Source organism: Micromys minutus (genome assembly GCF_963924665.1).
Source record: "Micromys minutus genome assembly, chromosome: 10".
NCBI classification, from domain to species: Eukaryota; Metazoa; Chordata; class Mammalia; order Rodentia; family Muridae; genus Micromys; species Micromys minutus.
This window is the reverse complement of record NC_137979.1, coordinates 23472133-23487379: the sequence shown is the minus strand read 5'-3', so window position 1 is coordinate 23487379 and position 15247 is coordinate 23472133. Positions and strand designations below refer to the sequence as shown.

The following is a 15247-nucleotide window of genomic DNA, read 5'->3' as shown; positions in this document are numbered from 1 at the left end:
CAGCACTGGGTTCCCTGGAGCTGGAGTTGCAGGTGGCCGTGAGCTTCCTGATGCTGGATGCTGGGGGACCAGTGGTCTGCAAGAGCACAGTGCTCCTGACCACTGAACCGGCTGTCTAGCTCCTACCCTAGAGACCCGTGTGCAGAAACATTAATGCATATGCCAGACTCACAGTACTCCTGTCTTACCTGTGGTTTGTGTACTGTGGCTCCGCGGGCTTACCGTCGGCCAACCACAGTCTGAAAATATTAAGGAGAAAATTCCACAAGTAAGTCAGTTCTGGATTGTAAGATGTATCCTCTGCAGAGCTGCATGATGGAGCCTCAGGCTGTGCATCTTCTGGTTGCCAGGGTATCAGATCCACTGTCGTGGTACCACAGTGCTTGTGTTTACAAGATCCTTGCTTTACTTTGTGATAGTCCCAAAAGCTAAGTTTAGACATGACAAAGAGAAGCTGTGGGGTGTCCTCTCTAAGAGAAAAATATGAAATTATAATGTTTTTCAAGATACACCTATATAACTTTTATTACATTATATTGTTATAGCTGTTATTTTATTATTAACATTTTATTTATTTATTATTAATAACATAATTATTAATGTTTATTGTTATTTATCATTCTGTTAATGTGCCTAACATATAAATTAAACTTTATTCCAGGTACATTAACTATAGGAAAAGCACCTGTGCAAAGGGTTTGGCACTTTCACTGAGGTCTCGGGACATGACCCTGTGGGGACCTCTGTTCTCCCTGCAGATGAATTCCTGGAAGTGCTCATTAGGGTTAAGCTTTGAATATTAAGGCTCCTCTACCAAGTCAGCCTCTGGAATAGCAATCAGGTACAAAGGAGGGTTGAGAGTCGAAAACCTCAACATTTCTGGTTCATCCTTGAAGCATCCTTTAGGAAAGCCCAGTTCTGAAGAGAGATCAGTCAGACATCCACGACTTTAAGCAGTGAGCACAACACAGCCAGCTTTTCCCTCTGGTGCAGGAACAGATGGCTGTTTCTCTGGCAATTAAGTAGTTGGCAAGTGTCTAGGGACCATGCTGTACATGGAATATACATAGTTAAACTTCATCATCATTGGCCGGGAGAGCAGGAGGCAGTGCATGAAGATTGTGTGTTGGCTCAGCCTGGAAAGTTTTTTTTTTTTTTTTCCTTTTTCTCTAACTTGAGTATTTTAGATGACTTTGCTTTCAGAAGGTGACTGGCACATCTTGGACTCCCCTGACATGCTCTAACCATTTACTGGCTCCGGTGCTTGTTGGAAGGCCAGGGAGGCAGCCTTGGCTTCTGTTTGCTCTGCATCTGCGGCTAAACACAAGCTAGATTCCTCGGGCTATATGAGGCTCTTGGGATGGTAATGAGGGACCCTGCTCCCATGCCTCTGTTCAGGGGAGCGGGGAGGCCAGGCTATTTGCACCCGTGTCTGCCTGTTGCCCGGAACATGAGTTATGGTTAAAACCCTGCTGCTAGCAGCACCAGCAGCAGCCATCTGGCCCATGTGCTGAGCAGGCTCCTCCCGTGGAAAGTGCAGGGGTTTCCGGAGTAGCTGTTACAGTGCAGGGAGTGCAGACTGTTCAGGTGCTCTCAGGTCCTCAGCCGGGTTTCCTAAGAAAAGCCGTAGCAGTTCTGTGGCTGCCTGGCACGGCAGAGTAAGTCCAGGCGGTGGATGCAGGTGGCCCATAAAATCTTTCAGACTCACCACCTGGCCATGCAGAAAATGTTCGCTGAACTCTGCTCCCGCCAAATGTTGGCCTGGGTGGCCAACGCGAAGTCACCGGTCTCTGCGGATGGTGTCAGAAGTGGTCTCTGGTTATGAGTCCCATTCCAGTAACAGAGGGTTGGGCACCCTGGCCTCAGACCGTATCGGTGCTGCAAAGTGGACACTCCCACGGCCCTGGCCCTCCTCTGACCTGCCATCCCTCCCTCTGGCAGCATCCACTCCAGTGTCCTGAAGGATGAGGCCGAGGCTCCTGCAGCTGGCACACCCCAGCTCTCTGAGGTCAGCCTGGGTCGCTTTGACTTTGACGTATCTGACTTCTTCCTCTTCGGCTCACCCTTGGGCCTGGTCCTGGCCATGCGGAGGACAGTGCTGCCTGGGATAGATGGTGGGTATGGGAGGCCAATGGCTCAGGGGATCAAACTGGGGGAGCGGGAGGGTGGACAGCGATGGAGGCAAGTTGGATACAGAGAAGTGCTAGAAACTGGGGGAGAGAACAGGCAGCTTCCCCAGGCTGCGCAAAGATGAGGCAGCTTGGTAGACTTCACTGTCCCTTCCATGGACCCCTAGATTACTAATGCCCTTCTGTCCTGTAGTCACACCCCCATGAGAATGTAGCCCACAAACAGTCACTCTGTCACAGCAAACCCTCCCTTCCCATGTCCAGCAGACTTCCTGCAGCTACATGGGTCTCAGAACCTTTCTACCCACATTGGCACTGGGGGTCTTTGCCAGGTAGCACTCTTTCAGGCTCCTACAAAGCAGACACATGATGTCATCTGACCAGCATGCGCCTCACAGAGAGTCTGAGGACAGGAGTGCAGACTGTCATTCATTGCTCTCTGTTGAAGCTCTGAGGTGAGGAGCTGAAGTAAGGAGAGGCAGAGCTCAGAGCCACTCTCAATGTTGCAGAGGAGACAGAATTCTCTGAGTGCAGCAAACCCAAGCTCCTGCCTGACCTAGGACTTGGTAGGAGGCAAGGGCCTCCATGGCGACACCTGCTGGCCAGTGTAGGAAGTGCTTCACCTGTTCTGACTAACCTTGAGATTCAAGGGGCCATTGTCTTAACTGAAGGGACTTGAATTGGTTTAATAAATCAGGTAGTGGCTGAGTGGTGGTTAGAGGAACTTAAGCAATTATCCAAGTGCAAAAAGTGAGTTGAAGGAAGGCCTTGCAGTCTGAAGAAAGGCTTGCTTGAACACAGAGGAAGGAAAGCAGCAAGCTTACAGATGTTTACCAGGACTGCAGTGCTGTCTGTTTACAATGACGGGACAGGTTGGCAAGGCTTTCAGTGACACACTGGGCATTTTGTTTTTGGGTGGTGTGATGGCTAGTTTTCTGTCAGATTGACACAAGCTAGACTCATCTGAGAGGAGAGAACCACAATTGAGAAAATGCCTTCACAAGATTGGCCTATAGGCGAGACTTTGGGTCATTTTTGTAACTGGTGATTGATGTGAGGGACCCAGTCCACTTTGCATGGTCCCATCCCTGGGTGGGTGGTCCTGGGATGTACAAGAAATCAAACTGAGTAAGCCAGTAAGCAGTACTCCTCCATGGTCTCTGCTTCAGTTCCTGCCTCCAGGTTCCTGCCCTGACTTCCCCTGGTGAGGGACTGTGACCTGAGAATTGTCAGATGAAATAAACCCTCCCCTCCCCAAGTTGCTTTTGGTCATGGTGTTCTATCACAGAAACAGAAACCCTAACTAAGACTGGTAGTAAGGACCCAGGGGAGGTTCTTGAGCAGGAGAGAAGGCTACTGAAGGCTGTATTCCAGGGAACTCTTAAGAGCCATTAGAAAGGGGTTTCGGCATATGTCTTCTTCCCACTCACCCAGGTTTCCAGATGCGTCCTGCCTGTAGCCAGGTCTACAGCTTCTTCCACTGTGCAGACCCCTCTGCTTCACGGCTTGAGCCACTGCTGGAGCCCAAGTTCCACCTGGTGCCTCCTGTCAGCGTGCCTCGCTACCAGAGGTTCCCTCTGGGCGATGGACGGTCTCTCCTGCTGGGTAGGTCCCAGGCTATGAGCGTGTGTTGAGGTGGAGGCTGGTAGGTTCTGGAAATGTTCTTTCTGGCTCAGCCTCTCAAACTGTCGGCGATGGGTGTGGGGTGCTCATGGGAGCAGGGCTGTGCTGTTAGAGGTGTGGGCAGGAAGCCATGGCTCCAATACTCTAGAATAGCTGCTTATGTCAAGGACCTTCTCTGTGCCAGGCATTTTGGTGCCACCTCACCCACTGGCAGGCTCCCATTTGAGCTTCTCTGGCGAAGACTGGAATAATAGTGGAGTTATTGATCTGAGGGCAAGTCAAAAGTGCCTACCCAGGGCTGCTTCCCAGTGCCCATGCCAGACCCTGCAAAGACACAGCAGAGGGTGTTTCATCCTGGTGGGATTCATGGAAAGTGTGATGTTGGCCAAGGCCTAGAGGAGGGTTGTATTTGCATAGGTAGAGGGGCATTGGAGGGACAAGAAGAGCTGTTGGTTAGTTCAGAGAAGAAGCAGTGGCTTCTGGGAGTATGTATGTGACTGTGTATGATATGGCCCAGAATGGACAACCAGGCACTTGGCAACCAGTCTTGGCTCCATAGCTCCATATTGCCATTGGGGAACTCTAGCCTAATGGTTTTAGAGGTCAGGGGTGAGGAGATGCTGTGCCCATAACTCACTTCAGGATTAGAACTTACCTGTCCTTGCTTCTCATCTGAAAGGGATATATTTCTTTAGGACTCCCACGAGGGGGCAAGACTCCAACGTTTGCTTGTGTTACTTCTATATCCCCTCTAAAAGGGGGGTTTCCCCAACCTTAGAGGTTCTCATCTACCCCCAACTTGCCGGCTGACGTCATCTCCACCTACTTTCACCTCAGCCGTGTGCCTCTGTGGGTCAGGGGAGGGACTTGATGAGAGAGGACATGTTAGGCATTATGTCGTGACTTCAGCTACACCTTAGGGCCGGCGTCCCAGGCTTCCCTGTGGCGTTTGGGAGACAGGATGATGCTGACCTCACCACCTATGTCTGTAACACTCACCACTTGTACAGTGTTTGTGTGTGGGCATGGGATGCTGCTGGCCTGCTAGGCCTGGGCTGGCTTCTCTGCATTAACAGCCTTTCATCTACCATGGGGCTGGCACTAAATAAGCCACTCTGCTGGATACTCAGTGCTCGCCCCCCTGACCTTGCAATTCCCCCTCCAGCTGATGCCCTGCACACCCACAGCCCCCTATTCCTGGAGGGAAGCTCCCGGGGAAGCCCCCCACTTCTGGATGCCCCTGCCTCACCCCCTCAGGCCCCAAGATTCCAGCGCACTGAACGGAGGCTAAGCGAAGGCAGCTCCCATAGCGACAGTACGGAGTCCTCGGACAGCCTGGCACCTATGGGTGCCTCCCACAGTGAGTGAGGCCCTATGGGGGTCCAGCCTGCATTTGAGGAGCAGGGACTTTCTCTGGGGGTGGTGGGCCCACAGCAAAGATACTGTGGGGCAGGCTCGGGTCAGGAGGGGTTGTAGAAGAAGTCATGATGACATTCCTGTCTTGGGGGAAGGGGTGGGGATGGGATTGGGTGAAGGGAGGACTGATCTGGTTTCCTCTGAGTCTTCGCTGATTTCCTAAGCTTGCTAAGCTCTGATTTGGAAGAGAGCCCTGAATGTACCAGCCAGGACTATGCTTTCCCCATCCCCCAACACTCAGCTGGATATTAAACCCAGTGCCTCCCCTCACACATGCTAGGCAAACACTACCAGCTTAGCCTTATTTCCAACCTTTGAGTTCTGATTTTGAATGGAGCTCTGACCTCTGACTGTGGCCCATGGCTGAGTTTTGACCTCATGTATACTTTTATACTCTGACCCTATACAGGCCTCTGATCTCTGATCATACACTATGCCCTTACCTTTGCAGGCACAGACTAATTTGTGACCTTAGAGAGAGCCCCTGGGAAATTACTGTGGAGTTGTACCCTGGGGTGCAACTATGACTGTCTCCATGGGGCTTGTCCTCCTTCTTGGGACAAGTTGGAAGCCCATGTCTTAGTGTTGGATGATTAGAAGGGCTGGAGAAAGGGCAGGAGCCACCTCCCATCCAGCTCATATTGGGGCAGGTGCTTGTTGGCACGTCTCCACTGAGACTGCCCGCTGGCTTTTGGCCATTCTATCCTCATCTTCCTCTTGTCCCCACAGTCACAGGCAAGTGGTGGGGAACCAAGAGGATTGACTATGCCCTGTACTGCCCGGATGTCCTCACCGCCTTCCCCACCGTGGCTCTGCCCCACCTCTTCCATGCCAGCTACTGGGAGTCTACTGATGTGGTCGCCTTCATCTTGAGACAGGTACTGTGGCTCCCTTATTGGCCCCTCTGGGGAATCCCGGGCTTCTTGTGGCCCCATGAAGCAGCTGGCCTCTGAAAGTGGTGGATCAGCACTGGGACACAGATGTCAAGAGAAATGACAGGCCAGAGAAGGAATTCTTTTACAAACCCCGACTTTCTAGATAATTAAGTAGAACCTGCAGATGAAGCTATGTCTCTGTGTCAAGATGGAGGAGATGGAGCGATCCCTACCTGGTCCCTCTGGGTCTTAGTGTCTTTGCCTTTAAAATGGAAGAGCAGGAAGTCCGTAACCTGGAGGTGGTGGGGGCAGAGAGTTGGGGACAGTTCTGAAGGTCTGGTGTGGTTTTACCTGGGTGTATAGGGATGTGAGCAAGGAAGAGATATTAGCTGACCTGTGCTTTGAGAAGGAAGCTTTGGAGCAGCCATTACGGGGTCCAGAAGAGGAGTCTTAGTGTCCACAGGAAGCAAAGATGGTATACAAGCCCCATCAGGGCATGAAATCTTGGACTAGGTGCCAAGGGGTGATCTAATGCATGGATTCAGCGTCAGTACTGAGGTCTGAGCTGAGGGAAGAAGCTAGCTAAGTGGTCCTGTCTTCCCATTGAGCAACCATAGGGGTGATTTCCTAGGACTTTGGCAGAGGGCATCTTGGCTGGGGGAGTCAAGGCTGTGCTTCTGCAGTGTGAGACACAGGTTAGCTACAGTGGGCAGTGAGCCTGGAGCTTAGGGGGAGATATTAGGGCTGGAGACAAAAATGTGGTTGCCAGCAGGCCTTGGCTGTTCTTGAAAACCCACAAGGATACCAATGGCTCAGAGACAAGCCTGGAGCTCCTCGGGGAGACAGGGAAGATCTGTTTGGAAGGATGGAAGCGATCATCCCCATAGGTTCGGGGAGAACCCGGAATAATTAGACAGAAGAGATGGAAGTACCAGGGGCATGGCAGAAGTGGTGTCAGTGAAGTGCTGGAGACAGAAGCTGTTGGGGGAGACAGAGGAGGGAGGCAGGGGAAGATGGGATAGACAGAGGAAGGAGGCAAGGGAAGATGGATGTGGAGATGGAGTGTAGAAGTCTTATGAAGACCTTAGTGCCACGAAAATTAAGAGGCACGAGGGTTTCCAAGGAGAGGATGATATTTTATGAAATGGGCAGTGGTAGGCATTTTTGGACGTTGAGGAGATCCAGCAGAAAAGGTCTTGAGGGAGTCCTGGGAAGCAATGGCCTGGAGAAGGGACAGTTCAGAGCCAGGAGTCCACTGTTTCAGCTGGCCTTAGGCAAAGGCCACCTGTAGTACTGGAGGGAAGGCAGAGAACAAACAAATGCTAACTAGGTAGCTGTAGGGTTCAGGCATGAAGGTCAGAGGCTGGCACCAAAGCAGAGCGACCAAGGGGATAGATAGTTCCTTGCTTCCAGCTGTCCAGATAGGTGTGAAGGGAGACAGCTCCCAGTGCTGAAACAGGGCCCAACAATGCAGGAGGGAGGTCCTGGCTGGCAACTGTCTGGGGAGAAGGAAAAACAATGCATGAGAATGTGCCACCACGCCCCTCCTTGCTCTTGGCCAGGTGATGCGTTACGAGAGTGCAAGTGTGAAAGAGAGCCTCCTGGACCCCACGGCTCTGAGCCCCTCTAACCCCAGAGAGAAGTGGCTGCGCAAGCGAACCCAGGTCAAGTTGCGGGTAAGCTTGCTGCAGTTGGGTTTGTTGGGTAGCTGACCTTCCGAGCGTGGGCAGCTATGTCCCAGATAAGAACCCTGGTTTGCCAGGTATGAGGGGAGGGGTGGGGTTCAGGGTCTGGCTCCATGTGGCAGCCCAGGGCTCTGGGAATGGTAAAAGTAGGGCAGTTTGTGGAGTGATTGCTCCATGCCAGGCTTCTGAAGACATGCACATGGCACAGAAGCTCTTGCCTGTGCCCAGGGCTCTCAGCTATTAAGGAGGACTTGGGGCGATCTTTGCCACAACAGGGTATACACACCAGAATGAAAATGGATAGGACTGCCAGGGTAGGTCACAGCAGGCTTCTGTCTGTAAAGATGGGGCTCCTCTGTAGGGACTTGGGGACAAAGAGGGATCTGGGAAGCACACATCCTTTTATTCTCTCAGTAAACTGTCATCGTTGTCTACTCTCAGTCCCTGTGCCGGGAAGGCGCACAGTCTGAGACTGTACTGACACAGCGTTGTCCTGGTGAGCAGCCAGTATAGTGAGAAAGAACAGTAAGCAGGGTCCTAAAAACAGCCCTACAAGGCAGAGCGACTAAGGCTTCATGAGTCAGCTTATTTTCTGGGGAGTGGGGCATGAACATACGTATGGAGATATAATTCACCTGTCACGTAATTCAGACATCTACAGTGTCAAATTCAATGGATTTTCGTCTATTCACAGTTGTATTCGACCCGACCCATTGTCAGTTTTAAAACATTTTGTCGCCTAACAAAGGAAATCCCTTTCCCTGCAGCCCTTCCCTTCAGTGGGGCCACTGATTCCTCCCCGAGTAACCAAGCAGTTGTCTCATGTCAGCCTCTGCAGACTCGCCCATCCTCAGAATCTCATGTAAATGATGTCATACATGTGTCTGCCTTCTTTCACTTGGCGCATTAACAGAGGGTCACCCATGATGTGTCGTGTATAGGGGATTTTCCTGACTGGATATTGTTCTACTACATCCATGTGTTCCGTTCATCCAGCTGTCAGTTGATGGACCTTTGAGGTGTTTCTACCTGTTGGCTATTCTGAATAATTTACATATTCACATGCACATTTTGTGGACATCTATTTTCATTTGCCTGGGGTATAGATAGACAGGGAGTGGTGATTCTGCACTTGGTCTGGAGTGTACCTTCCACAGTGGCTGCCCCATTTTATTCCCACCGGCAGTGTGTGAGATGTTCTGATGTTGGCACATCCTCCCCTCAGTAACCATTGTTGTTTGTGTCTTTGACTCTGGGTATCTTAGTGTGTGACGACCCCATTGCTCAGGCTTATTTCCAAGCACCTGCTCATCTTCTGCAGGGCTCCACGGCACTTAACATGCAGTATCTAAAGGAACCTCTGACCCCACGTTAGGGCAGATCCCATGGGGGTTTCTCTCAATGACTGGCGTCAGTGAGTTCTGTAGAGATGTACTGGACTGAATCACACAACCTTCAAGTTGAGAGGAGGTGGACTTCACATTTTTGGGGAGCCGGTAGGAGTAGGGGAGTAGAGTTGAGTCTCTTGTGGGGGATGTGCTAGAGTTTGGGAAATGGGATGTCAGAATAAGAGGGCGGAGGAGAGAAATGCAGAATGCAGAGGCACTTCTGCAAGGCTTGGTTCTATGTGCCACACTCAGGGTTTGAAGTTCAGTGGAAGGTATGGGATGCTGGCCAGGTTGGGTCAGATCTGTGTCTTGTAAAGGACACAGAGGAACTGTCTGAAGGCAGCCCTGAAATACAGAGATTCATTAGGAAGCTCCTAGCAGAGTCCAAATGACATATGTGAGCATGGCAAACACAAAGACTTGATCAGTATGAACTATGAAGTTCACCAGACTGAGGGACCGAGATCTCAAAGGCTAGCCTGGGAGTGGACAGTCGGGGCCAACACAGGACTTGGAGCTGCAGAATGAATGGGGCAAAACTGAAAGACAAGGGCTCTGAGTTATGGAGGGAGGGAACGATTCATTATCCAGGATGTCCTAAGTATCCTATGAGGGACCGAGGCTTTAGGGCAAGGAGACCTGGACGGCAGCCAGCGGTCATGTGGATGTTCTGGTCAGGTTCACACACTCATCTGGATTATTCTTTCTATTCTTGTGCATTTAAATTTTCCATTAAAAAAGGATCCATGTAAACGGCTGCTCATGCAGACGGAAGAACTAAAGGTAACTGGGTAGTTTCCAACTCTGAAATCTAAACGTGATTGTCAGGCTGTAAGGGCCAGTCATCACTTCAGGGGGTGTGCAGAGTCCAGAGCATGAGGTACACCTCTGTGGGCAGCCCAAGGAGCGGTTTGGTATTTCAGTCTGTTTCTGGTACTCTAGTGTAGGAAGCTCATGGGACAGCTGATGCAGTCGGGACACGCATGTTCTGGAAGCCATCCTTACAAGTCTTTAATGACAAAGCAAGAGTGAACCTTGTCTGCAAAAACTGAGCCGGGTTGTTTCTGTCCTTGCAGAATGTTACTGCGAACCACCGTGCCAATGATGTGATTGCCGCTGAAGATGGCCCCCAGGTCTTGGTGGGGCGCTTCATGTATGGCCCTCTTGACATGGTAGCCCTGACTGGAGAGAAGGTACTAAGGGTTGAGCAGTTCCTCCTTGGCTCACCTGCCCCATATGACTCATAGGACCTCAGGGCAGAAAGGGTGACAGAAGCCTCTGTGCGGGAACACCACACAGGGAGCGTTCCCCACTCATCCAATCAACGAGGGATAAGGGGAACTCGATACCTCCAAAGAGGTGGGAAAGCCAGTGTGGCCAACACACACATGAGGGAGGGTGATAGAAAACTCTAGGATATAGAAGGTAGGAACCTGTGACCAGGGGTCTGAATCTTGGCTGTTAAGCATGTGTCCTTCAGCCTGCAGCAGGCTCCTTGCTCCCTTCACTCGCTGCAGGTGGACATCCTGGTGATGACAGAGCCATCGTCAGGCCGCTGGGTCCACCTGGACACAGAAATCACCAACAACAGTGGCAGAATCACATACAACGTGCCCCGGCCCCGGCGTCTGGGGGTTGGTGTCTACCCTGTAAAGATGGTGGTCAGGTAGGACCAGGCTGTGTGTGAAGACATTCACACTGTGGACTCTTGGGGTGGCTCTCCCGTCCATGCTTGTCTGGAAGACAGAGCTTATTTCTGTTTTCAGCTGCAGGCTGAGCTCAGATCGGTATCTTTCAGGGGTGACCAGACCTGTGCGATGAGCTACCTCACGGTGCTGCCCCGAGGCATGGAGTGTGTTGTGTTCAGCATTGACGGGTCCTTTGCCGCCAGTGTGTCTATCATGGGAAGTGACCCCAAGGTCCGGCCAGGTGCAGTGGATGTTGTTCGGTGAGTGTCTCCCCAGGGCAGGAGCCAGAAGTTTTGGGGAAAGTGTATTAGTTCCCCCCACCCCCCAGCTTCCTCTAGGACTTCTGTGGGTCTCTGGCCCTAGACATTGCAAAGTTCTGGCTCTGCCTCCAATTCACTGGGGGTTTTTGAGAGGATCAGTCTCTTTTGTAGATGCTAGCTCATTCATTTGTTGCTCCTCGCTTGCTCTGAGACCAGTGGAGGAATATAAAAAACAAGGATGAGACATGGTCAGTGGTGACAATAGAGACTCAGACCTCCAGACTGCATAGAACGGCATAGAGACTGTGCTGCCTTGCTTGGGAAGAGCAGCTGGGCTGACCTCTAGGCTCTGAGAGACAGTTGTCCTCCAGCTGTTTTCTGGCTCATAGGGGAGGTCCTGGGTAGCCTGCTGGGAGAGGGGCTGCTTTATCCCACAGTGGGGATGGGGACCATGCTCTCTCCTGCTGAGGCTCTTGCCTCCTTTACCCCAACACTGCCACACCTTGGTAGTTTCCAGAAATGGATTTTTATGAGCCCAACAGACCCATATGCCTGGGCGTCCATCTGTGGTCTCCCAGCATCCCTGCAACACCCACACTGTGCACATTCTTAGTTTCCCAAGCAGTCAGATCATTTTCAGTCTGGCTTTAGCAAACCCACTACGGCTGTCCATGCTGGGCTTATCTGTACCCCGAGCCATCCATGGAAAACAGCAAAGAACAAATTCTGCCTGGGAAGTGGGGGGAGTTTTCTTGAAGAAGACTCTTGAAGGATGAAGATGGTGACATGTTGACTGTCTAAAGGAGGGTCCTGAGTCAGAAGAATAGGGCTATTACTGGGGTAACAGAACACCCCAGTGTGGATAGGGGAATCCCACTCACCAGGGCAGAGTCCAAGAGCACACCTCAGCACTAGGGAGCCAGGTATGGTTTTAAGCAAAGGAGCAACGGGGTTGGGTTTGTGGTTTATAGAAATCTCCATGGAAACAGTCAATGATGATAATGAAACCAACTCTGCCAGGAAGACTATGTCAAGCTGCTTTGGGATCAGTGCCTTTATCCTTGAACATCCCATGGGAGTGTTTGGATGGTTACAGATGGGGAAACTGAGCCTGTGCTGTGTATGTGTGTGTGTGTGTGTGTGTGTGTGTGTGTGTAGTTCAAGGTTGCACAAGATCAGATCCAAGTTGGAGGACCAGAGGGAAAGTTCAGGAGAAAGATGACACCTGAGCTATGAACCAGGCACTGAGAGTGGGTTGGAAACTGTCTTGTTAGTGGAGAAGCTGGAAGCAGGAGAGGGAAAGGGGAGGGAAAGGTCCTCACAGGCCATCCAAATGTCCACCACTCACCAGAGGTGAGGACTTGAGAACCCCCTAACCATTACCACTGGCTCCTCCGGAAGGCAGCAGCAGTCAGGGCAGAAACTTGGGCAGCGGGCGGCCTGTAGTGGGCCGAGCTGGACCCAGGATGCCATCTCACCAGGCACTGGCAGGACCTGGGCTACATGATTCTTTACATCACGGGGCGGCCGGACATGCAGAAGCAGCGGGTGGTGTCGTGGCTGTCCCAGCACAACTTCCCACAGGGCATGATCTTCTTCTCGGACGGACTGGTGCACGACCCACTGAGGCAGAAGGCCATCTTCCTTCGCAACCTCATGCAGGAGGTAAGTGTGAGCCTGCAAGGAGGTAAGGAGAACTGGACTGTGGCTACGCCCACGTGAAGGCGGAGCCTCATGGGGCAGCAGGCTTTCATTGGCTAGCAGAAGGGTTAACCCATGACCTTATGCTCCTCCCCTTTTCTCTCAACGCCAAGAACTAGGCATTGAGGTCCTCAGGTGCTGTAAGGGAGGGAAGTACATTTTGTTGACAGTCTCTCACTGGGACTTTGTAACAGAGCTAGGAGGGGCAGGTGTTATCTTCACTGACTGATATTCGTGCTTTAGCATTTCCTGACTCCAAGGCCTAAATTCTTGTCTCTACATCTGGTTATTTCTTCAGATAGATATCTTAGTGTCTATTGAAACACTTCAGGCTTGGTTGTGTGTGCTCCTCTCTGCTTGGTGCTTGCGGTACTAGCCTGTTTTTTTTTTTTCCTATCTGCCACCCAGAGCTGTAATTCTTGTATCTGCACCTGGGAATTATTAGATAGGCAAACTCCTGGGCTCAGCCAGCAGCAGAAACTCTGTCAGGAGGCTGGGGCTTCTTTGTATAAAGCCCTCCAGGGGATTCTGATGCTTTGGAGATGGGTTTGGGGGTTGGGGAGAAGGATAGGAGGTGGGAGGGAGGGAGGGAGGAAGGAGGGAAGGGGGATGGGAGGGAGGGAGGGAGAGAGAGGCAAAAAGTGGAGAGAGACTCATACATGGAGAGCAGGAGTAGACAAATGAAAACGACACAAGTTTAAATTTTGATGTCCATAAATGAAGTTTTTTTTTTTTTTTTTTTGGCACACAGCCAAGCTCATCTGTTTATGTATTGTCTGTGGCTGCCTTTGCGATGCAGCGAAAGAGCCGAGTCGAATCTCTGTGGCAGAGCTCAAAGCCTAAAATATTTACTATTTGGCTTTTCAAAGAAAAAGTCTGCCAATCCCTGATCTAGAGAAAGAAAGGCATGTAAATTGACAATTACTGGTGTGTGGCAGAAAAGGGGCAATATTGGCAAACAGAGGAGAAAGGTCTTAGGTTCGCCTGGGAAAGCTGGAGTGGCTGGTCGTAGGTAATAACCTGTGGGCTCAGTCTTGACATAGGAGTATGAGTTGTCAGGTAGATGGCAAAACAGCTTGTGCTGGGCCTGGGGAAATATAAAGAGGTTAAGCTTTATTTGGAAATAGCTCTGTGGGAACATACATGTGCCATAGTGGCTTCTGGGGCTATTTAAAGAGACTAAGGCAAGGGGAATTTTTAAAGAAAAAAAAAAAAAGAAGGAGGAGAAGGATGACAAAATATATCCTAAAGCAATACGGTTTGTCTGCAACAAGCAGTAACAATGACAACCTCAGCCTGAGAGCAAAGCGGCAGTTCCCGAGCAGATGTACTTGGGGAAGTACTGCTGCTGTAAGATCGCAGTTGACTTTTTACACTTAAATCTTTATATTTTAGATCATGTCTCACTGTCTAACCCTGGCTTGCCTAGGACCCCCCAATGTAGACAAGGTTAGCCTCAAACTTACAGAGGTCCATCTGTTTCTACCAACAAGTGCTGGGATTAAAGGCATGTGTCACCATGCCTAGAGGCTGCAGGCTTTTGTATAAGGTTGTGGTGGTCATGTGTGTGCATGAGCACCAGAGAGAGAGAGAGAGAGAGAGAGAGAGAGAGAGAGAGAGAGAGAGAGAGAGAGAGAGAGAGAGGTGGAGGAGAATTATTATCAGGTCATCATGACTGGGGACACTTCTTTTATAACCTCCTGGCTTTGGATCTTTGATGGGGTTGATGACCCAAGCGGCTGCACTTTGATTCTGACAACTTTCGCCAGATGCAAAGGTGCAGGGATGCGAAGTAGCCTGGGATGTTCTCAGGACTGCAGGGACACAGGACAGAGTTATGTGCAGGCAGGGTCAGATCAAGGACAGATGAGAACTGAGGCTCTAGATATTACGAGACACCCAAGCTTAGTAGGTCTTATAAATTCTGGAAACCGCATCAGCTCTTGGGCTTTCTGCTGAGGAGAGTGTGGAGCAATGGGTGAGTCAGAAGTAGGGCAGGGACAGCATCTAATCCGGGTGTTAAAAAGATCCCTCTAGCAGCTCACTGAAGAACACACTGGTTAAAGGAAAGGGGGGTGTAGTTAGGAGGCTTTTTACTTCATCAAGAGACAAAAGACTAGAATCCAGATAGTAGGCATGGGCAGAGAGAAAGGCATGCAGTCAGGAGAATCAGTTGGCAACATTGTGAGAACTTGGGAATCATTACAGGCAAGGAACTCTCAGATGTCCCTTTGCGTGACCAGGAGAGATCAAGGTGCCACTGGGGTTATTTGAATTGCTCAAGGTGTATCTCCAGGATCTGGGGTAAGGATGACACACAGTAGGTGCTCAATAAGTGCAGGAAGAATGAATGCACAAAGGAATAAATGGATGAAATGAGAATGGATACAGGCAGAGGACCAGGCAGGGAGAAGAAGAGGTCAGATGTGGCCACAAAGGAGCAGGAGCCATGTGACTTCCAGAATGTGGATCAGGGCAGGAG

At 50.8% G+C, this 15247-nt stretch overlaps 1 protein-coding gene across 1 annotated transcript in view; it reads left to right on the top strand.

Annotated features, from left to right (window-relative positions):
- PITPNM3 (PITPNM family member 3) overlaps positions 1-15247 on the top strand; it is a gene marked incomplete at its 3' end in the record, with an annotated part of 82885 nt that overhangs the window by 65030 nt on the left and 2608 nt on the right. The window contains exons 10-18 of the mRNA XM_080924001.1: positions 1942-2114; positions 3564-3734; positions 4918-5112; positions 5898-6046; positions 7606-7719; positions 10193-10309; positions 10634-10782; positions 10915-11064; positions 12546-12729. Of these exons, the coding sequence (XP_080780127.1) occupies positions 1942-2114; positions 3564-3734; positions 4918-5112; positions 5898-6046; positions 7606-7719; positions 10193-10309; positions 10634-10782; positions 10915-11064; positions 12546-12729 (1402 nt within the window). The remainder of the gene's footprint in view (positions 1-1941; positions 2115-3563; positions 3735-4917; positions 5113-5897; positions 6047-7605; positions 7720-10192; positions 10310-10633; positions 10783-10914; positions 11065-12545; positions 12730-15247) is intronic.